The sequence below is a fragment of the Bos indicus x Bos taurus genome, chromosome 9 (genome assembly GCF_003369695.1).
Source record: "Bos indicus x Bos taurus breed Angus x Brahman F1 hybrid chromosome 9, Bos_hybrid_MaternalHap_v2.0, whole genome shotgun sequence".
In the NCBI taxonomy this organism is placed as follows: Eukaryota; Metazoa; Chordata; class Mammalia; order Artiodactyla; family Bovidae; genus Bos; species Bos indicus x Bos taurus.
The window spans coordinates 89,637,118-89,661,400 of record NC_040084.1 but is presented as its reverse complement, the minus strand read 5'-3'; the positions used below and the strand labels follow the sequence as shown (position 1 = coordinate 89,661,400).

The 24,283-nt window shown below is 39.8% G+C and overlaps 1 protein-coding gene across 13 annotated transcripts in view; it reads left to right on the top strand.

Annotated features, from left to right (window-relative positions):
* SYNE1 (spectrin repeat containing nuclear envelope protein 1) overlaps positions 1-24,283 on the top strand; it is a 496,771-nt gene that overhangs the window by 289,400 nt on the left and 183,088 nt on the right. For all 13 annotated transcript variants that reach the window (XM_027551881.1, XM_027551880.1, XM_027551874.1 and 10 more), the window contains 11 exons: positions 690-949; positions 2,381-2,546; positions 2,887-3,042; positions 7,420-7,572; positions 8,451-8,633; positions 9,372-9,509; positions 13,423-13,608; positions 15,170-15,292; positions 15,882-16,064; positions 18,474-18,617; positions 23,425-23,619. In XM_027551881.1, the coding sequence (XP_027407682.1) occupies positions 690-949; positions 2,381-2,546; positions 2,887-3,042; positions 7,420-7,572; positions 8,451-8,633; positions 9,372-9,509; positions 13,423-13,608; positions 15,170-15,292; positions 15,882-16,064; positions 18,474-18,617; positions 23,425-23,619 (1,887 nt within the window). The remainder of the gene's footprint in view (positions 1-689; positions 950-2,380; positions 2,547-2,886; positions 3,043-7,419; positions 7,573-8,450; positions 8,634-9,371; positions 9,510-13,422; positions 13,609-15,169; positions 15,293-15,881; positions 16,065-18,473; positions 18,618-23,424; positions 23,620-24,283) is intronic.

Here is a 24,283-nt window from a genome sequence, read left to right as displayed (position 1 = left end):
GCTTTATGAAAGTAAAAAGCCTTTTTAAAAAAAATCTCTATCTCCATGACTTGAAAACCAAATCATGAAATAAAATACATAATGCAGTGTGCAATTCGGTCCCAAGTCCAGGCCCATTTATTTTAATAAGAAAGAAAGAAACCAAGCAATTGCATATTGAGAGGAGAGCAAGCCGATTTTGCCCCATTTGTGGGGTTCCTAGTGAAATTTTCTTTCCTGGCCCTGAAAAAGCGCAAAACACTTTGTCTTTCCATGAAATAAGGAAGAAATTTAACTCATTTCTCAAATCATATTTAATATCTTCTATTTTTTAAACAAGGTTCAGTGTTTTAAGCCACATCTTCCTTTGTGACTCAAAGGCACATATTCATGTTAACATAAATATTGAGAAGAGTCTTTCTCTTATCTGTTTAGTAAAAAATAAAATTAAACCCTTTTCTATGTTATGAAGTCCCTGATTGCCCTAACATTATTTTGAGATTAAATCTTGAAACCCAGAATAATAGAAGTGGTCTTTTCTTCCATGTTAAGAGAATTGTTCATGTTTTAGCTTCCCAAGGTTTAGAGTTGACACCGTTGTCTCTACTGTGCGTCAGTGTTTTAGTGTCAAATGTGGCATTTGTTGCAATAGTCCTCTCTTTTTCATTTTATTTACTTTTGAACTTCATAGTGTGTGCATTTGTCATCAGGTTAAAAAAGCCTCTGAAGTGATTGATCAGCTGCAAGATAAATTACCGGGAAGCTCAGCAGAGAAGGCCTCAAAAGCAGAACTCGTAACTCTTCTTGAATACCATGACACATTCATCCTGGAGCTGGAACGGCAACAGTCGGCCTTAGGGATGCTGCGGCAGCAAGCGCTGAGCATGCTCCAGGATGGAGTCACACCATCCCCTGGGGGAGAGCCACCCACGGTGCAGGAGATCACAGCCATGCAGGACCGGTGCCTGAAGTAACTATACACCTGCCCTCATTCTCTGTTTCTAAACATGGCCATGACCCAAAGGGGCAAATGGAGTCTTGGGGGAGCTCCACCATGCCGCCTTAAAGACATGGGGATCTGTTCCTGTCATCCTTGCTATCTAGCACATATCGAGTCATATTAGAAATGTAGTGATGAAGCACACAGATTCAATCTCTACCTTCAGGCAGTTTGCAGTCAAGCAGCAGAGGTAGACAGCTAAAGATACATTTAGGTGAAGTATTTAAAGGGAGCTAAGTGAAATCAAAGCAGAGGCAATTAACCTAGGAGAGGAGTCAAATCAGGCTTCCCCTCAGAAGGGATATTTAAGTTGAAAACTAAGCAGGTTTGAACCAGCCAATGAGGTAGGAGGAGAGTTCTGAAGACAAGGGAACAGCAAGTAAGCCAGCTTGGTAGTAAGCACTTTTAAGGAACTCTTGGGTGATGGGGTAATTCATGAGAGATGAAGCTTGAAAGGTTAACAGTTGGGAGATATTGAGATTTGGTTTTGATAAATCTTGATTACTCAGTGGCTAAATTGGATAACAGAGACATTAGAGCAAGGATGATACCAAAGTCCAGGTAAATAAGAGTTATTTACTGATAGTGAATGTAGAGAAAGTTAATCTTAATGATATATAACCAGCTGGATTTACTTATTGGACCAAAGAGGAAATGTCACTGTATAGTTCAACTCCTGAATTGACTAATATTATGTGTGCTTAGTTGCTCAGTCATGTCTGACTCTTTGCGACACCATGGACAGCAGCTCACCAGGCTCCTCTGTCCGTGCGGATTCTCCAGGCAAGAAGACTGAAGGGGGTTGCCAGGCCCTAGTAATATATCACTCATATGTATCCCACATTCACCCCTTCAATTATAGATGAATTCAGGATAATCTGACTCCACTTATTCAGACTTTGCAACCAAATTATGTCAATTCAAATAAAGACTTATAATTTGGATGCTGAGCATTATTGGTCATACAATATCCAAAATTTGATTCTTTATTTAAAGGCTAGTCTCTAATAGGCACAAATATTCCAATTATACATTAATTTTTAGGGCTGATGATTCTGTACCATATAAGTAGATTTCCAAAGAGGAAATTTAAAAAAATCAGACGATCTCCAGGTTATTTTAGACAGGAAAATGGATTGCAGTGTAGTGGCATGGGAGTATGTCAGCTCTCCATTTTCCAGGAATAAATCATTCACTTCACATTAAGTGTATTCTTGTTGTATTTAAAGTCAGTTTAAATGTTACTGAAAATTATCTGGCAGTTTGGGGGAAGTGTCTTTACTTGGAAAAAAATAGAAGGTTTTACTTTTTAACGTCTGTTTTTGACAATATGATGTCATGTACTGGAGGTTTCCTTTCATTTCAATCCATGTCTGCTTTCTCCCCTTAATGTTTCTAAAGCATGCAGGAGAAAGTCAAGAAGAACGGGAAGATAGTAAAGCAAGAGCTCAAGGAACGAGAAGTGGTGGAGACACACATCAGTTCAGTAAAATCTTGGGTTCAGGAAACGAAGGAATACTTGGGGAATCCAACAATAGAAATAGACGCTCAACTTGAAGAACTTAAGGTACAAAATTAATTCCCTAGACTCATCATTTAAAAAAACAGTGCTGATTTTAATCAGATATTCTTGTTTATATTCAATGAGATATTAAAGTGAAATCTTTTAGAAATGTTTTACGTGAAAGGCTCTTAGTGTTAGTTCATTGGACATTCTTTTGTTCCATATAAAGTGGACATGCTTCTTATTTAGAGACTAAGGAAATGTTTGTTTTTTGTAAATGTGTTTCTCTAATTTTACACTTAATCCAATTTTGAGGAACCATACATATCCTTGTTTCTGTATGTGTAAAAATCAATTTCCTTATCTGGCTCCTAGAAATTTCCTATGTTGATATTTCCTTCAGATTCTCCTAACAGAAGCCATAAATCACCAACAGAATGTTGAAAAAATGGCTGAAGAACAGAAGAATAAGTACCTTGGTCTTTATACTATATTACCTTCTGAACTCTCCCTTCAGCTAGCTGAAGTGGCTTTGGACTTAGGAACTACCCATGATCAGGTAAACCTACAGTCAAGAAAGAGTAGCTTTCCATTCTTTATTGTCTCAGTACTCTTGTGTAACAGTGCAGGATTTTCAGTCATGTCTTCATGGAAACAGAGTTAAAAAACAGATCAGTATTAAACAATAATATTAAATTAAAGGTTTTATTCATAGGTGAGAAGCATATGAAATGATATTAAATGTAAACAATAATGTCAAACATTAAAGATAATTTATATGATTTCCTTAACCTTTCCCCCCAAAAATAATTACTCAAAGAAACAAAGAAAGCAAGATATATTTCATGTATTCAACAAATATTTATTGAGTACCCAGAGTCTGCCAGGCACTCTTCTATTTGTTATTTTAGTTCAGTGGTTCAGCACGATGTAGTAGATGAAGATATTTGAATAAAAGGAAAACAGTTAAAAATAAAGTAGAATCAGGAATGAGATTTTTATCCAAAATTCATGCTGTAAGGTCCTGTATTTTATCTAGAGAAAGGTCTGTCAGTCTAACTTCCAAACAATCAAGGAAGGGAATGAAACATAATACATGTATATATATATATATTTTTTTTTTTTTTTTAATCTTTTCTTTTTAAGGAAAGTGATACATAGCCATTCATAATACTTAGAACAGGGAGATTTTTATATTAGACCTCATAAGGAGGACACACTTCCATGTATTTCATGAAAATAGCTTCAGTAGCATCTGTATGCAAACATAATGGGTTTTAAGACCTTCTTGGTGGCCCAGCGTTAAAGCAATTTAGTTAAAACTGGTCAGTAGAAAAAAGAGAAGACAGTTCTAAACTGCTACACAAAATGGAAAGTAGTATTGCACTATGGAAACTGTAACATCATGCAAGTGTGCTGCGCCTTTTGAACTTGCCAGTGTATGATGCAATGTGTTTAAAAATTCTCATCAAAATCCAATTCTATTGTATCATGCATTTGACCTAAATTAAAATGCTATTTTCTGTTTTAAATATTTAATTTACTTATTTGGTTTTTCTTCTTAGACTTTGGAGGGTTTGTCAGGAAGGATGACTTGTCAAGTTCAGATCTTAAAAAAAGAAGTTCAAATCTCATTTTTTTTAACCCCTCTGGATAAATTTCCCTATTATAAAATTATTCACATGCATTCCATTTATGTTAGCACTCAACTTAAAATAATGAAATTTAAAAAAAGGTATTCATTTCTTGATATATTTCCTTGCTACTGAGGAGATTTTACTTTGGCCACATGATGTGAAGAGCCAACTCACTGGAAAGGACCCTGATGCTAGGAAAGATTGAGGGCAGAAAGAGAAGGGGGCGACAGAGGGTGAGATGGCTGAATGGCGTCACCAACTCGATGGACATGTGTTTGAGCAAGCTCCAGGAGATGGTGAATGACAGGGAACCCTGGCGTGATGCAGTCCTTGGGGTCACAAAGAGTCAGACAGGACTTCATAACTGAACAACAACCACAAAGGAGATCTGATTTGACAAAACATCTACTTCTGCCTCATTGACTATGCTAAAGCCTTTGACTGTGTGCATCACAACAAACTGGAGAATTCTTAAAAAGATGGGAATACCAGACCACCTTACCTGCCTTCTGAAAAATCTGTATTCAGGTCAAGAAGCAACAGTTAGAACTGGACAGAGAACAAAAACTTGTTCCGGATTGGGAAAGGAGTAGACTTGCTTATTTAACTTATATGCTGAGTACATCATGCGAAAGGGTAGGCTGGATGAAGCAGAAGCTGGAATCAATATTGCTGGGAAAGACATCAATAACCTTAGATATGCAGATGGTACCACCCTTATGGCAGAAAGAGGAATTAAAGAGCCTCTTGATGAAGGTGAAAGAGGACAGTGAAAAAGCTGGCTTAAAACTCAACATTCAAAAAAACAAAGATCATGGTATCTGGTCCCATCATTTCATGGCAAATAGATGGGGAAAAAATAGAAACAGTGAGAGACTTTATTTTCTTGGGCTCCAAAATCACTGCAGATGGTGACTGCAACCATGAAATTAAAAGATGCTTGTTCCTTGGAAGAAAAGCTGAGAGAGTCAATTCTTAGGCAAACTGATAAGAAGTCTGGGGTCCTGGAGGAGGAGAAAGGGGCCTGGGGTTCTCAAGGAGGAGGAGGAAAGGACAAACTTAATTTTTTTTCTCTACATTCCTTAGTCTTAGTCACATAAAATGTTTTTTTTTTTCTTCTTCTTCTTTAAGCCTAGAACTGATGATTATACAACAAACAACTCAGTTTATTGTGTACTAGGGATTATACAACAATGTATCCTGCTTGAGGACAGTTTCTCCTTCCTGAAAACCTTCTGACTAATCCTGAAATCTTAAAATGTAAATTATGGGAGTGGGTCTAGTAGGATCTTTCTATTGTTAAGTTCTAATCCTGTTATACTAAAATTTAAATTGTGGGAGTGGGTCTGGTCAAGTTTTAAAACTTGAGGCATTTTTTTGATTTATTGTAATAACTGCAAGGAGATCCAACCAGTCCAACCTAAAGGAGATCAGTCCTGGGTGTTCATTGGAAGGACTGATGCTGAAGCTGAAACTCCAATACTTTGGCCACCTCATGCAAAGAGTTGACTCATTGGAAAAGACCCTGATGTTGGGAGGGATTGAGGGCAGGAGGAGAAGGGGATGAGAGAGGATGAGATGGCTGGATGGCATCACCGACTCGATGGACATGAGTTTGGGTAAACTCTGGGAGTTGGTGATGGACAGGGAGGCCTGGCATGCTGCGATTCATGGGCTCTCAAAGAGTCAGACATGACTAAGCAACTGAACTGAACTGAACTGAACAAGTAATTTAAAAAGTATATAACTCCCTTGCTAACACTAGTGAAGGGGGCACTCTCCGTCCCACTTCTGATGTCTATGTCCGAACCTTTCTCTGTCCCTTTTTACTTTAATAAAACTCCGCTACACAAAAGCTCTTGAGTGATCAAGCCTGGTCTCTGGTTCCGAAGTTAATTCTTCTTTGGAGATCAGGAATCCGATACTGTTCACTGTAAGCTATCAAAGCTATGACAACCTAGACAGGATATTAAAAAGCAGAGACATTATTTGCCAACAAAAGTCCATCTAGTCAAAGCTATGGTTTTTCCAGTAGTCATGTATGGATGTGAGAGTTAGACCATAAAGGAGGCTCAGCGCTGAAGAATCGATGCTTTTGTACTGTGGTGTTGGAGAAGACTCTTGAGAGTCCCTTGGACTGCAAGGAGTACCAACCTGTCCATCCTAAAGGAAATCAGTCCTGAATATTCATTGGAAACACTGATGCTGAAGCTAAAGCTCCAATACTTTGGCCACCTGAGGCGAAGAACTGATTCATTGGAAAAGAACCTGATTCTGAGAAAGATTGAAGGCCACGATGGAGGATGAGATGGTTGGATGGCATCACCAAGTCAATGGACATGAGTTTGAGCAGGCTTCAGGAGTTGGTGAAGAACAGGGAAGCCTGGCGTGCTGCAGTCCATGATGTTGCAAAAAATCAGACACGACTGAGTGACTGAACAACAACAATATATTACAAAATGAGCAGCACAGTAAATCTAGTTAGTATTCAAAACTACATATAGTTGTAAAATTTTTTCATGTGATGAAAACTTTTAAGAACTATTCTCTTAACAACCTTCAAGTATACAACATAGGAATGTTAACTACAATCCCCACGCTACTATATATTACATCCCCCAGACTTAAAGATATTTTTAAAGGCCTTTCATTTATATAAAGGAAATATTTCTTTACCATCTTCTCTTCAACATTATGAGCAAAATATAAATGTTTGTAATCACATTAAATTAAAGCCATTGGAAATGTATAAATAATAGCTGTTATTTTTTCATTTTCCTTTCCACTGGATGTGCTCAGGGTCACACTATAAGATGGTAATTGGAAGTTAGAAAAAGAGTTAACAGGTCATTAACAGCTACTCATAAAAAGGTGCACAGACGAAAATATGTGTGCCTCCAGTTATCTGGAAGCGTTTTCCGTTTTATGAAGAAAAAGGCTTAGAAGAGTTTGTGTGTTTAGGATCACACAGTAAATGGAGAAGATAGAATTCAAACTCAGCTATCTACACTGCTATCTGTAAACATTTAATGAGTGAATCATTGTACATGTGTTGCTAGTTCCTTTGCTGAAATAGCAGCAGAAAGCGCAGTGAATACATAAAAATAGCAGGAAGTAAGGCTGCAAGGAACACCATGAGAGCTTGTAACTGCACATGGCTGGTTTGAGGAGGTACGTGGATACCAAAGCAGCACCGATGACCAATAATGCCTTTCAGCAACATCTGAAAATTGAAGTTATTAGTATTAATTATTCAGTTTTAACCATGATTGGTTTTCCTGTTTTTATTGATTGTTTAGATCCAGGACAAAGTAAAAGAAGTTGAACAGAGCAAGGCCATGAGTCAGGAATTCAGCCAGCAAATTCAGAAGATAGCCAGAGATCTCACAACTATTCTAACCAAGCTGAGAGCAAAGACAGATAATTTAGTTCAAGCTAAAACTGACCAAAAGGTAAGGAAGGGAAAGTGGAAATATAAGGGGTGCTATTCAATGCCTTAAAATATTTTGGGTGCATTAGTTTATTTTGAAGATATTAAAAAATAAATAAAACCTTTCTTATCAGGCTTCATCAAAACCAGACAATAAAGGCAGGCGGTTTATAGCTCAGTTTGTGAAGAATTTGCCTGCAATGCAGGAGACCCCAGTTCAATTCCTGGACTGGGAAGATTTCCTGGAGACCCTTCTGGAGTCTGGATAGGCTACCCCCTCCAGTATTCTTAGGCTTCTCTGGTGTCTCAGTCAGTAAAGAATCCACTTGGCAATGCAGGAGACTTGGGTTTGATCCCTGGGTTGGGAAGGTCCCCTGGGAGAGGGCATGGCAATCCACTCCAGTATTCCTGAAAGAGTTGGACACGACTAAGCGACTAAGCACAGCACAAAGAAATTTTATAAATATAATAGTATAATGTATTATCATAGTAAAACTGAATTCATAAATATGCATGTATATGTAGGTAAGAGGGAAGAGTGTCAAAGCCTAAATGATGGCTGAACTTAAGTACATATATACATTTCAAAATGAAGGATGTTCTTGGTACTTAAATCTGTGTTCTCACTCTGCCAATAAGTGAAGTGACTAATCCTTTTTGGGTGGGACAGAAGGAAAATTTTAGCTCTCTCAACCTCCTAGGAAATAAACACCAGTTACAAAACATCCTGCTCTTCCTTTCCAACCAAAGAAACAGAAATTAGCAGATCATAGTAGAATTTTTCTTTACAGTATTTGGCTTTTACAAAAATCATTTAAAATACAATCCTTCTGATTACAGAAAATCTGGGAAAATTTATTTTCAGTAGTCTAATGTGCTTTCTTTTTGATGACCATCCAGGTGCTAGGAGAGGAATTAGATGGCTGTCACTTAAAATTAATGGAACTGGATAAAGCAGTGCAAAAATTTTCTGAACAGAATGGCCAGCTAGGTAAACCACTGGCCAAGAAGATAGGAAAACTGACTGAACTTCACCAGCAGACCATCAGACAGGCTGAGAACCAGCTCTCCAAGCTCAATCAAGTATGCTCTCCAGACTGGCAATCAACATTCTCTATGGCCGAAATTCAATTTTCTGTTTTTTGCTTTTAAAAATAAGTGAAAAAATAATATCAACAATAAGAGTAATTTAAGTGTAGTTTATCTCATATCATGCCTGTATTCCTAAGATTTATTTATACATGTAAACCTGACTTCATATCAAACCATATTATAAATTCATTCACAAAGGTGTTCATATAAATGGACTTTTTTATGAATATATATATGTTTGTCTTTACTTAATCTTTACTGAATTGGTTCAGGTCATGCTTCATCATAATTGTGAGTATAGACTGAACTTTTGCAAATTGAGTATGTTGTTTTTCTGCAGTCAAATATGAGTTAAATCAGAATTTGCAACCAGTAAATTATGATATTGAAAGTTATAATCCCCACCTACCACCTCCTTACTCAGTGAAGGTAGAGTATGAAAAAGGGGAGAGAGAGCTATACCGAGTAGTAAGAGATGAAAGTGGAGATTTTTTTTAAAGACAGATTATTCAAGCATATTAGGAAATTGGACTTCATCCTAACATCACTGGGAAGTCTTTAATAGGTTTTCAATAAGGAAATTATTTTTCATGATACCTTTAGATATCATAGATATTATAATGATCAACTGCCAGGATTGTTGTATCCAAAGAGAAATAGAAGACTGATTTCTAGCTCAAGAAGCAGAGTATCCATTTTTTATCTGACTGGTAATGATTTATTTTTCAGGCAGCATCCCATCTAGAAGAATACAATGAAATACTTGAGTTAATTTTAAGGTGGATTGAGAAAACCAAAATCTTGGTACATGGAAAGATTGCATGGAATTCTGCAAGCCAGCTTCGAGAACAATACATTTCACATCAGGTAACTTTAGCAAAAATAGTTTTCAAAAGATAACTAAGAGGGTAATTTGATTTAACTGGCTAGATTGACAGAAAATTTGGAAGAATGTGATGAAAAATTATTGAAGATGCCAAGAAAAATGAAAGCCAAGGTAGCTTTAACAACTTGTCCTGGGGATTGAAAAAAAAAAAAAAGCAGCTACCCATGAATAAGTAAATAAATATCCTCTATCACCTCTAAATTTTCCATTCCCCAAGACCAAAAATAATCATCCATGTAGTATCTTTTTTTTTTTTTGCAGCTTCTTTGAAACAATTTTACACAGGGATATGGTGGGAAATTCTACCCTTAGGAGGAGATGCAGGGACAGGTGGAAAGATCACAAGCTCTAGACTCAGACTGATGGGAAAACCAAGTCCTGCCACTTAGGGCTGTGTACTTTGGAGCAAACTACTTTGCCTTTCAGAATCCAGTCTTCTCATCAGTAAGATGGAGATGTAAATAATATGCATATTGCAGAGTTGTCACGAGGATCAAATGGTTTAACATATGTGCAATCATCAAGCACAACGCCTGGCACCTGTGGGCTCGGTCAGAGCCTGAATGTCATGCCTCCTCCTTCCAGCGCTTCCGCCTGGTCACAGGGAACTGACCTCCTGCAGGAAGTAGGGGCCAGCTGGAATAAGTCCACACCACATGGAGGCTGCATGACTTCACTTCCTCTGAAGTTTTCTCTTGGCCATATCATCCAGGAAATTATTTCATCTTTTTAAATTTAGGCTTGAGTTAGATATAGGTATCTTTTAGCCCAGTTATCAGGCCATCAAATACAAAATGGTCCTTGTTTAAGTTACATGGATATCCTCAAGTATGTTAGATTTTCTTTTTTGTTCTGATTTATGTATACTCGTGTCTTTTAAATACATCCCCTTTTCCATTTGTGTTGACAGAGTTCTAGATCAAAACCTCATTTTCCCCTTCTGGGAATGCTTTAACGGGCTCCTAATTAGTCTCCCTGTATTTATCGTTCTTCTCTAATCAGTCTTGCACTCTCCTCTCAAGAAGTCTTTCTTAAACAATTGCAGAGCTGTTCTGTTTGAGGATCTGCATTATGCATTAACAGACAAGACGTAAGTTACAACTGGTTGTAGACAATGGAAAAATACTCATTAGAGATCTAGAATGCAAACTTAAAGCATTTTCATTGTCAAGTTAACACCATTATTTAAAAGCTCATATTTAAGGAAGCGAGAGCTCTCAGACACTGTTGGTAACTTGGTAAAATCTCTTTGAAAAACAGTTGGAAAATGTATCATGCTCATCAAAACACTACTGCTCTGTAATCCAAAATGTAGGACCTTTTTTATATGAGTATTAATAACTATACTGAAATTTTAAAGAAAACTTAAGTAATGTTAAAAAAAGGTTTTCTGAATAAATTTTTGGATTTAATAAGATATAATGTAGACCATGAAGGTTTTAATTGACCATGAAGGTTTTCTTTTTAGTTTTTAAAAATAGCCCCTGTTCTCATTCATTTATTTATTTAATAAACGTTTATAGAGTGCTTTCCAAAGCTAGGAATTTTGTTAGGCATTGGAATACAAAGAATATTCCCTGCCTTGCCCCAGGGAGTTGATAATTGAAGGGAGAAAAGAGATAGAGGGGGTTCCCAGGTGGTAAAGAATCCTCCTGCCAATGTGGGAGACCCAGGAGACACAGATTCACTCCCTGGGTTGGGAGGATCCCCTGGAATAGGAAATGGCACCCAACTCCAGTATTCTTGCCTGGAAAATCTCATGGACAGAGGAGCCTGGTGGGCTACAGTCCAGCGGGCCGCAGAGAGACATGACTGAGTGACTAAGCACCAGGAGACAGGTTAGATTAAGGAAGGAAAGAAACTGGGCATCCCGGGTGGCACTAGTTGGAAAGAACCTACCTGCCAGTGCAGGAGATGCAAGAGATGTGGGCTCAATTGCTGGGTTGGGAAGATTACCTGGAGGAGGGCATGGCAACCCACTCCAGTATTCTTGCCTGGAGAATCCCATGAACAGCAGAGCCTGGCAAGCTACAGTCCTTGGGGGTCACAAAGAGTTGGACACGACTGAAACGACTTAGCAGAGAGCAGCACAAGGAAGGAAAAGGTGACTCTGAGCTGAGTCCTGAAAGACACACAGCCTAAAATGCTCTGGAAAATCCCAGCAGAAAGAGGGAGGGGTGCTCTGCTTGGTGCACTCAGGAGGGGCTTTGCTGAGAGCTGGAAAGAGGCCAGAGAGATAAGAGAAGACAAAGACAGGTCATGAGAGCTTATGGAGTTCTTGACCTTTCTCCTGAAGTCACTCTAAGCCTTTGACAGACATTCTGCAGGCAAGTGACAAGCTCAGACTTACAGTTTAAGAAAGATGACTTAGAAGCCTGTGGAAGACAGATTGATGAAGGTAAGACAACATAGACAGTGGTTTCAATAACCCAGTAGACAGTGACAAAGTCTCACTTAGGAGGCTGAGAGAACAAAAATCAAGGGGCTTTACCTAGCGAGAATTCTGGACTTGGAGGCTTCTGGATTTGGGTAAAAGAGAGAGGAGCCCAGGATGGTTGGCAGGTTTTTCTGACTTGGGCAGGTGGCTGGGTTGGGTGCATCAAGGGCACAGGGGGACAGAGGTCAGGTGTCGGTGGTGACCTCACACAGATGCTCAGGAGAGAACTCAGCCTATATACAATGTTCCAGTAAGTTCTAGCATGTCTGCCTGCCTTAAGAATTAATGAAAACTGCCTTGAGTTTATCCAAAAACAATGCACAGAAAATGCATGTGTTTTAATGCCAGGCGAAAAAGATAGGAAATTGTAGGTATCTTATGATCTCAATCACCTAAAATTATACCCAAATTGAACAGCAGTTATCCTTTACTTAAAGTCATCCCCGGGGTATGGGATTGCGGAATATTTTATCTTCTTTATTTTTCAATATTTTTTAAACTTTATTATATATGTTATATAATATGTGTATATGATATTGCAAAAGAAAACAATGTACTTTACTTTTTTAAAAAGGGATCTATTGCGAAAGAGTAATGTCCCACCTCCCGTTTCTCCTCTTTACACATCGCATGCCCCAGGAACTGCATGTTTTGTGCCCACTCACCTCTGTGCCTTTGCTTATGCTGTCCCGTCAGCATAAAAGGTCTTTCCTTTTCCTCTCCATCTGGACAAATACAGACATTCTCTGACTTAGCTCAGATGTGACTTTCCAGGAAGCCTTCTCCCAACCCTCGTACAGGTAATAGCACCTCTCATTTCCAGCATCCTTAACCCTTTCTTCTCTCTCACTCTACTCATACACTGCATATTATATGCTTATTATTCCACTCATATGATTGTTAGTCTCAATAGATGATGCTGCCCTGAATGCCAAGGGCTTTGTTTAATCCCAAATAGTTTCTACCCCTTTGTCTCACTTCAAGCATTTGAGTCTTATTTTCGTATCTTAGATCCATATATGCTTATAGCTTAGCTATAGAATATGAGAGCTGAAAAGCAGCTCTTTAGTTGAATATGAGAAAAGAGAGGCCAGTGAGCTGATGAAGATAACCCAATGCCTTAGAGCATCACCACTGCTAGAATATTCCTGTCCTGAGTAGCTTGGGGTGGCAGACTGAGCACTAGCCTTATGGTTCAACACATATGGCCTCAACAGATTGTTTACAGCTCCTGAACTTTGATTTCTTTTTCTCTGCAAAGGGGGTGACAGGAAGTGGGAAGCGGGCACAGGGCTGTGAAGTTTAAACAGAATAAAATACACAACCTACACAGTGTGCACGGGGAAATGTAAATCAAATCTCCTTATCCCTTTCCCAATCTGATGGTCTTTATACCATACTGTAGATTACCTCTTTACCTACCTATCAATGTCCTGGATGTTGATAATTCACTCTAGACCATGCTAGAAGAATCTGAAGATATTCACAATGATCTGGAAGCAATGACCGAGAAATTACAGTACCTCGATAGTGTGTACCATACAGAAACAATGTCTCAGCAAGTGGCAGACCTGGGACGGGAGACTGAGGAGCTGCGACAGGTGATCAAAATTCGTTTACAGAGTCTCCACGATGCTGCCAAGGTAAAAAAAAGAAAAAAGATTATTTAAATGGAAAAGTCTATCATTATGGGCTTCCCAGGTGGCACAGTGGTAAAGAATTCTCCTGGCAATGCAGGAGACACAAGAGATGCAGTTTCGATCCCTGGGTTGGGAAGATTCCCTGGAATAAGAAGTGGCAACCCACTTCAGTATTCTTGCCTGGAAAATTCTATGGACAGAGGAGCCTGGCAGACTATAGTCCAGGAGGTCGCAAAGAGTCCGACATGACTGGGCGACTGAGCACACACATCATTAAAAACAACAATGGTACGTCCTTAGCAGTTCAGTGGTTAAGACTCTGTGCTGCCAATGCAAAGGACATGGGTTTGATCCCTGGCAGGGGAGACAAGATCCCCCTTGCTGTGGGGGGATGCTGTGACCATAAAATAAAATAAAATACATAGATACATTTTTAAAGTAAAAACAAATGGTGGCAGGAAGTGCAGGTAGATGCTCACCTCTAATGAGCCTTCTTGACTATGAATGTTACCCTCTTATGCCTGATGCATGGTGAGGTCACACAATACCATACGTTGGAGTTTGAAGCAGACAACAAGGAAGCAGATGGCTCATGTCCAAAAAACCCATAACGTCTCGAAGGGTTTCAGCAAAGCATTGTTAAGGCCAAATGAGGAAGGAGTTTTGAAGCATCTGTGATCAGCTCATGCACAATTCTCTGATTGGCTGATGGTGGGGTGACAGGGTGGTGGCTTAACCTTATCAGTCCTTAAGCCCCAGGACGCCTGGGGCTGTGTGCTCTTAGTCATCAAGTAGTTAACACCATCCATTTGGTGGGAGATTTTAACACCTGTAAAACAAGTCAGGGAATTTACATCAGATACTATTATCTGGGTACTTCAAAGAGGAGCTAAAATAGAGGGTATAAGGGGAAGGGTCTGCCCCAGAAGGCCCTATAGGGGGTCATGCTATTCCTGAATCTGAGGTTCTTGGATGTCTTGAGGCAGAAAGAATTCAGTGAGAGATAAAGTTATAGGTAAGAAGTGGATTTATTTAGAGAGAAACACACTACACAGAGCATGGGCCATCTTAGAAGGTGAGAGAGAGCCCTGAAATATTGTGGTTCATTTTTATGGGCTGGGAAGTTTCATAGGCTAATGAGTGGGAGGATTATTCCAATTATTTTGGGGGGAAAGAATGGGGATTTCCAGGAACTGGGCCACCACCCATTTTTTAACTTATGATTGACCTCAAAACTGTTCTGGTGCTGGTGCAGGTGTCATTTAGATGCTAGTGTATTACCTAGCATCTAGCTAGTTATGTCATTTAGATGCTAGTGTATTACCTAGCACACTAGCTGGGTGTGTGTGCTCAAGGGCTACTGGAAGTGAATCTTCTGCCATCTTGGACCTAGTTGGTTCGAATCAGTTTTTGTCATGTCCTATGGCTATGTCATTGTTTTAATGGTTGTACCCCTCCCCCTTCCCTCTTGTTTCACTGCCTGTTTACATGATAGTAGTCTCCACCTATGACTTTGGACTTCAAGTGCTTATATGTCAACATTGATGTCACTCTTACTCTGCAGGATATGAAAAAATTTGAAGCAGAGCTCAGAAACTTACAAGTTGCTTTGGAGCAAGCCCAGACAACCTTGACTTCTCCAGAAGTTGGACGTCTAAGTCTCAAGGAGCAACTCTCTCACCGACAGGCAAGCAAAAATAATTCAGGGGAAATGAGGGGGGAGCTATATTTTTGAAAAAGAAAGGATAGTTAGGAAAAGTGATTTCTAAACTTATTGTCTGAGCACTATATGCAGTATTAAAAAAAAAATTCCTGGGAAAGTTTTTATAACTTTGGACGGACCTGTAATTTAGTTAATATCTCTTGCTTTTGAAATAAACTATTAAAATGTAAAATTTAAAAGTATTTTAGAATATATCTTTTAAATGGGGAAAAAAAATTTTTTTTTTCTTTTTGGCTGTTCTGGATCTTTGTTGTGGTGTGTGGGCCTCTCTTGTTATAGAGCACAGACTCCAGAGCACATGGGCTCAGGAGTTGAGGCACATGGGCTTCTCGAGTTGTGGCATGTGGGCACAGTTGCCCCCAGCATGTGGGATCCTGGTTCCCTGACCAGGGATCGAACCTGAGTCCCCTGCATTGGAAGGTGGATTCTTAACCACTGGACCACCCAGGAAAAATGTATATTTTATACCTACATACACCTTATATAAATAAATTGATATCAAATTGTATAAGTATAGAATTTTAAAATTTAGAATGTGAACTTGCACTTTCAGCATTTGCTGTCTGAGATGGAGTCACTCAAGCCAAAAGTCCACGCAGTGCAGGTCCGTCAGAGTGCGCTCCGGATCCCCGAGGACGTGGTCGCCAGCCTGCCGCTCTGCCACGCGGCTCTGCACCTGCAGGAGGAGGCCAGCCGGCTCCAGCACACGGCCATCCAGCAGTGCAACATCATGCAGGCATGTGCAGCCGGGCCAGCCGGCCTCTGCAGGCGGTTCCCACACCGCCAGCAGAGCAGCAGCAAATGAGTCATGGGCTGCTTTTCTTAGCGCTTGCGTGGGCTCAGCCATCAGAACACATCTAGAGTGTTAACTCTGACAGCTTGTTGTGATTATATAAAATAGGGACACGAAATGCTATCATTTAGATCACCCACAAATGCCTGGGGCAAGCTCTATTAAAAATATCTTTTGGTGAAAACTATCTTTAAGCAGCATATATATATATATATATATATATATATATATAATGAAAAACAACTTGTAAAGGTTAATTTTATATTCAATCATATATTTTTGTTATTATTCATCTGAAAATCATTTAGAACTTTGTAATAAGATTTTACTGCTAAGGCATACTACAGAGTTTTTTTTTGTTTTTTTTTTTCTTCATATTTCAGCTTATTCAGCTTATTTTATTGCCTGAGAAGTACACCCAGCTATAACTCTTAGTCCCTTCACCTAAGAGACCGATTATTTACTAGGAAGAAATGAAACTATCGCATATCGAAGAAATGAAACTATCTCATATCTGCTTTCGATTAGTATTTCACCTACTTTATCCAAAAATTGTATACATGCCCTCTCATTAAACCACTAATGGTCTATTTGGTCAACTCTTCTTGCATTATCTTATGATTTGTTAGACAGTAAATTGCTGAGTGTAGAAGTCACACTTTGTTGATTTTTTATATTGTATTGGAGTATAGTTGATTTACAATGTTGTGTTAGTTTTAGTTGTCTAGTAAAGTGAATCAGTTATACAATATCCACATGTTTTAGATTCCTTTTCCATGTAGGTCATTATAGAGTATTGAGTGGAGTTCCCTGTGCTATGCAGTAGGTCCTTGTGTGAAAGTGAAAGTGTTAGTTGCTCAGTCATGTCCAACTTTTGTGACCCCAGGGACTTTGGCCCAACAGGCTCCTCTGTCCATGGGATTCTACAGGCAATAATACTGGAGTGGGTAGCCATTCTCTTCTCCAGGGGATCTTCCTGACCCAGGAATCAAACCTGGGTCTCCTGCACTGAAGGGAGATTCTTACCATCTGAGCCACCAAGGAAGCCCCAGGTCCTTATTAGCTATCTATTTTATGCATGGGCTTCCCTGGTGACTCAGATGGTAACGAATCTGCAATCCCAGTCTCCCATTTTATCCCCCATCTTTCCCTCCTTCATAACCACAGGTTTATTTTCTATATTTGTGACTCTCTGCTTTGTGAATAAGTTCATTATTTGTACCATTTTTTTTTAGATTCTACATATAAGTGATCTCATATAATATTTGTTTTTGTCTGACTTACTTCATTCAGTATGACAACCTCTAGACAATCTCTACCTTTGTTGCTACAAATGACATACTTCATTCATTTTTTCTATCTCCTATTCCAGCACTTAGCTGAGTCCCTCACAGAATTTCCTTCACAGAAAAATGAAGTAATCATGTTTTTTGTACTACTTTTCTACCATGTTCTGGACCATAACATTGTCATCTTTAAGACAATAAAGAGAAGAAGGAGGATCTAACCACTTCAGTTCAGTTTGCTTCAGTCGCTCAGTTGTGTCTGACTCTTTGCCACCCCATGGACTGCAGCATGCCAGACTTCCCTGTCCATCACCAACTCCTGGAGCTTACTCAAACTCATGTCCATCAAGTTGGTTGTGCCATCCAACCATCTCATCCTCTGTTGTTCCCTTCTCCTCCTGCCTTCAATCTTTCCCAGCTTCAGGGTCTTTTCCAGTGAGTCAGTTCTTCGCATCAGGTGGTCAAAGTATTTGGAGCTTCAGCTTCAGTTTCAGTCCTTCAGATGAATACTCAGGACTGATTTCCTTTGAGATTAACTGGTTTGATCTCCCTGCTGTCCAAGGGACTCTCAAGAGTCTTCTCCAGAACCACTATGTTCGGCCAAAGGTGGCTCAGACAGTAAAGTGTCTGCCTGCAATGCAGGAAACCCGGGTTCGATCCTGGGTTGGGAAGATCCTCTGGAGAAGGAAATGGCAGCCCACTCCAGTACTCTTGCCTGGAAAATTCCATGGACGGAGGAGCCTGGTAGGCTGCAGTCCATAGGGTCGCAAAGAGTCGGACACGACTGAGCGACTTCACTTTCGAGACTCTCAAGAGTCTTCTCCAGCACCACTATGTTCAGTCCATCAATAATCTTGACAAAATGTTTTAGAGAGAAGGCTCTGAAGCATCAGCAGAAAACTGGGAATTTGAATCATCTAGGAATTTTCCCCATCATTTTTTTGCTCCCTTGACTCATGGGTAAATAGACATTAACACCAGAGTTTGTCAGAAGCAGCACAGAGGCACACACACAGTTATTGGTATCAACAGATAATCGTCTGTGCTTTTGTTTTTTCCTTCAAAGGAGGCTGTGGTGCAATATGAACAATATGAGCAAGAAATGCAGCACCTCCAGGAACTCATAGAAGGAGCTCACAGAGAGATTGAGGATAAGCCTGTGGCCACCAGCAACATCCAGGAACTGCAAGCCCAGATTTCTCGGCATGAGGTAAGACAAGCCAAGTTCAAGGGCAAGGCCCTGGCGTGATGAGAATATGTGATTGGTTTTTAGCATAACATGTTGGGGCATAACATGTTGGGTTCTTGGAGAGCTTCTTTGGCTGTCTTTGCATTTTGAGTGCTATTTTTGCTGATGTTCTCTAAGACCCAGTAGCATGAGTCCTCCACTTAATTCCAAAACCTCTTGATCCAACATTCATGACATGTCTGTCTCCACCATGACCCACTGACTGCTTCCATCAGAATTCTCACAATTCATACACCAAAACACACTATCCTCCCTGTCTTCTTTCTTTATTTATTTATTCATTTGGCCTCTCCATGCTGCATATGGGATCTTAATTCCCCGACCAGAGATTGAACCTGTGTCTCCTGCACTGGAAGTGTGGAATCTTAACCACTGGACTGCCAGAGAAGTCCCTGTACTCCCTGTGTTTACAGATTATAAGGAACAGCAACGCTCAAAGCCTTGCTGCTTTGATGGCCCTCATTAAAAAGAAGGGATATTTCATGTTAAAGAGAAAATCATTGCTCTTTCACATATAGGTCATTTCACCTCCTTTTCCCAAAATCAGTGAAAGGCTCATATTGGTTTTGATGATTACTGTGTTATGACTCAGCAGCTTTTTCATTTTCAGATATGCCTCCTTCCTTGTATCTTTGGCATACAAGGTCATAATGAATGACCTTGAGGACTTGAACACCTTTGTGCAAACCTGGTCTCAGAGGTCATATACCTCGAGTGTTTCAGTTCCTTCAGGAGAGCAGTGACTTTCCTTTCCTGACTTGTTAAATCCTGTATAGGTCACAATGACTCTTTCCTTGGTGGCTGATTACAGCATCATGAATTTTGGAAAGTTACTAGAGGAGGGTGTGTCTTCTTTCTCTGTGCCAAGGATAGACGTTTAGCTTATCCTTCCATCAACTCTATTTAAACTGTGTTTTCATAAGAGCCCAAACCAAATATCATAGTAAGGTTCTCATAAGATTCAGTTGTTGAATTTTTAGCAATTGTTGTTAAATAATTGTTGGAAAATCTCACTCCCCCCACCTTGGCAAATGCAGTTCTTTAACTTCTTGTCACAGCCAATGCATCACATTCATGTATGATTTATAAAATAATGTAAATAAATATCCTACCTCCATTTATTCCTACACTGTAGATAATCATCTATGTTAACTATTCATTTCTCTTCTGTCACTGGTTAAATGAAAAGATGTTTTGCAAATACGTGAAAACTATATATAAGGCATACATTAGACTTCATGCTAAGTGGCTTCAGTCGTGTCCGACTCTGTGCGACCTCATAGACAGCAGCCCACCAGGCTCCTCGGTCCATGGGATTTTCCAGGCAAGAGTACTGGAGTGGGGTGCCATTGCCTTCTCCATTAGACTTCATAATACACATTTATTCTGAAACTACTTTTAATCCCACATCATAAGATCCAGAATTTTGTTGCAACAACTTTTCAACCACAGCACAGAAAATACTTTTTTTTAATCTATCTGGAATGACAATAATTATCATTACTATAGATTTTTTGTTGTTTTATGTGTTTTAAGACAGTTTACAGTGTTTTCCAGATTATCTTTCATAAAAACCCGATGAGCTTAAGATGTGTGGGTGTGAATTGTCTTCATTTTACTGATAAGAAAACAGAAATTAATTTTTTAGAATGACTTCTTAAGCTTCCAGATGTAGTAGCTGATAGAAAACAGATTCTAATCTGGTACATTTTGGGGACTTCCCTGGTGGTCCAGTGGTTAAGACTCAGAGCTTCCACTGCAGGGGGTACAAGTTCAATCCCTGCTCAGGGAGCTAAGACTGAAAAAAAAAAAAAAAAAAAAAGAATGATGGTGTAGGAGAATACATGACTTGCCAGCTCTCAGCAGAGTCAGCCATAGACTGTCCTCTGGCTCCTGTTCAATGATCTGTTCATTTTGTCGCGTCTTCTTCTCCCAGTTCTAAACATTAGTGCAGACCTGTGTTAGTCTTGGCATGTGATTTAGAGTGCATTTGCATGTTTATAATGACAGAGTCCTGCATCAGGCTCATTGTTTGTGTAAAACAAACACAGGAAGGAAAGTGCGGTGGAGGGCAGTTGGGGTGGAGGTGGGGGTGGGGGGAGTCGTTGGGGAAGCCCGATTTATAACAGGGAATTCTGGGAGAATGTTTTTTCCTGTGTTTTTATGTGTGTGTTTAATGGATTTTCATCTTGAGGTGAGGCTAGTTTCCATATACTTAACTTTAACTCATAAAGATGACTAATCATTTGTTTATTTCTAGGGAATTCACTTTTTTCCCTGTAATTTTTCAAATGTTACATTTAATTAAAAAAAAAAAAGTGATCCTGTCACTTTTAAAGCATAGGAAAGACTCTCAGAGCTGCTTTCCATGTGACACAGAAGGCATGCTCCTGGGCGCAGGTGGTTGCCCAGAGGGCACCTTCCCTCAGAGCAGCCACTGTACCCGAGTTCCCACTTGTACACTCATCCCTTGTCTTGATCTTCAGAAATACTCAGTTAAAACTACACATACATATGCTTCCTGAGTGTGGAGAACTCATTAACCCATCCATGCTCCATTTTAATTTAGCGAATTTGACCCCCAACCCACAACAGAAGAAGGTTCTAGAGAACTATTTCTTCAAGGGAGTCTCATGGACTAATGATAAAAGGCAGATTTTCATAGGCCTAATAAATCAAAATCTTTTGGAGCCTAGATCAGAACTGCATTGCTAACAAGCAACTCAGATGAGTTTTATACCCAATAATTTGAGATTTAGAAAACGGGCATTTGCTATCAGTGTGCTAAGCAGGGTACTGCCACAGGGGACGTGACCATCCCTGTGGGCATGAATGGTGGAAGGACTGAGACTAACTCTGTTTCTCACAGAGTCCTCAATTTTACCAGATGGGCAGCCGTGGTATGAAGGCTCAGTGGAGTATATAAGGGAAATTTTCATGAATGCACAAAATTTTAGCTGAAAATATAGAATTCAAGGAGTCCAGTGAGCTAGCAGATGACTTCCAAACATGCATGTTTACTAGTTGTTATAGAGTATTCATATGTTAGGCACTAAAGCATATGTGATAAATAGCTATTTAAAAATCCTATTAGGGGAGTTTCTTGGCAGTCTGGTGGCTAGGCCTTGGTGGTTTCAATGCCATGGGCCCGGGTTCAATCCAGGGAACTAAGATCCATCAAGCTGTGTGACTAGGCCCAAAAAAAAAAAAAATCCTATTAGGTTTAACTAAGTATCTGCAACCCTGAAAGGTAAAGAAGTGATGATTTCTACTTTTTAAATCCTAGATTAAAAAATCCCTGTACTTTCTACTAGAAGTCAAGAGGACAGGCTGCTAGCTGAATTCTGCTGGATTGTTTTCCCTTACACCGACACAGTCGGTTTTGGTTGGGAGGGGAAACACAAAGTGACAACAATCACAAAATGGTGTGTTTGTGTGTTCATATACATATACACACAGAAGGCAATGGCACCCCACTCCAGTACGCTTGCCCGGAAAATCCCATGGACAGAGGAGCCTGGTAGGTTACAGTCCATTGGGTCGCAAAGAGTCAGACACGACTGAGTGACTTCGCTTTTCATACATACACACATGTATATATATACACATGTATCATTTTGTTATTGTTATTTTGTTTCTGAACTTCAAGTTCAAAGCTGTAGTTTGAATGTCAGGTTCAAAGCTCTCCTTTGAGTGTATACACACACATTTTAAAGACTCACAAAATGTGTACTGTACAAACACTAAATGACAGCTTTTCAAGTGAAGAAGCCAAATAAAAGGAATAGAAAAAAAAAGCAGAGATTTTGTACTTTGAGGATTAATATTTTTGTTAACATGAATGTAAAAAAAAAAAGAATGCTTACATGTTCATTTTTTAATCTTTGAAGTAAAGAAAGTATAAATTTAACATTTTAGGATTACCATTTTAGATTATTTTAGAATTTTAATAGTATAATATTTGTTTTTTAAGAGCTATGTGCTATTCAGAATACATTTTCAATTAGCTCCTTGTAAAAATTTTAAATTTAAAAATTTTAAAACCTCAAAACAATTTTTTTGACAAAGGAAATCAAAAGACATTATAATGGAACAGAACTTCAAGTTCAAAGCTCTAGTTTGAGGCATCAGAAACATTAGAGGCATAATAGAGTACATGAGGGAAATTTTCATGAATGCACAAAATTTTCTTTGGGGAGGAAAATGCATCAAAAATAAGGATTTCCTAAGTAGTCTTTAGCTTATCTGCAAAAAACAACTCGCCAGGGTCACAGGAATTCAGGAGCAGTTTACTTTATGACTCGTCTGTCACAAATGACTGCTCTGTTTGACATATTCGAGATGGTAAGAACCCAGCATTGCATTTTTGGCAGTTTTAGTCATCACATGACCTAATTTCCATGGCATGAACCATCTGGCAATTTCAGATTCCTCAGGCATTTTAAAGAAAGTTGCCAGTCTTTAACGTTACCCAAATGCCAGGCCAGCCCTGAGCATCTCTGGGATTAGAATCCCTGCCGCCTGGCTCCGTGCCTCCCGCCGCGCGGTCCCCACCGCCCCTCCCGGCCCCGCCGCGCTGTGGTCTGGCTCGGGGCGCGCGGCAGGCGGGCTCCGCGCTCGCACCGTCCGCATCCTGCCTCCCCGCCGCTCGGTCTGGCGCGGCTCTGTGATTTCATTGGCCAGCCCCGGAGGAAGATGAACGCTTCTAGCTCTGTTTCCTTCTGATGCTGCTGTGACACCCCAAGGCGGGGGGGAAATGTTTCCTCAGGAGCTGGCTCAGAAAATCAAGGGCTACCAAGAGCAGATCGCCTCTTTGAACTCCAAGTGCAAGATGCTGACCATGAAAGCCAAGCACGCCACCATGCTGCTGACGGTGACCGAGGTGGAGGGGCTGGCGGAGGGGACGGAGGACTTGGACGGGGAGCTCCTCCCCGCGACCTCGGCCCACCCCTCTGTGGTCATGGTGAGTAAGGGTCAAGGCCGGCTTGCCAGTGCGCTCTCTTCCTTCTGTCTCCTGGCTAGTGGCCTGAGCTCCTTTCAGGGGGCTTGGTATTAGAGATCTTGCAGATATGAACTGAGGAACAGTCCCCTTAACTCTCTGACTACATTTGGGCCGAGGCCAGTCTTTGACACTGTAAACAGTGGCAGTTGAAACGAAGCTGTTTGAGACTCCTTAATTACTTAATGTGCTGAAGGTCAGCCCTGCATTTGTTTATAATTTAGCAATAATGCTCAGAGGCTCTGAGCGTCAAAAAAATTCCTTTGCACAGTTTTCTAGTTTTCTGGGGGAATGGGAGAATCAGGCTACATATATTTGTGTGTGTATGTTTTTCCTGGTAATGTGCTGGGTGGCTAGGTGTGATTGCTTATTCTGTTGTATAAATGTTTCATAATATATCGAAGAAAAACTATTATTAGAAGAATAAGATAATAGAAAATCCAACAGTTATCTTTGGATTAAAATAAATTCCATTCATTTCTATCTGCAATGTTATTTCCCCCATCACTGTGCATCCTAAATGAGTTCATTATCCTCTTAATTCACTGTTTTCCAGCACTTATATTTTCACACATATGTACTGTGTCTTCGGTAGTATATAACCAAACCTGACCTCTTTTTGTGATAT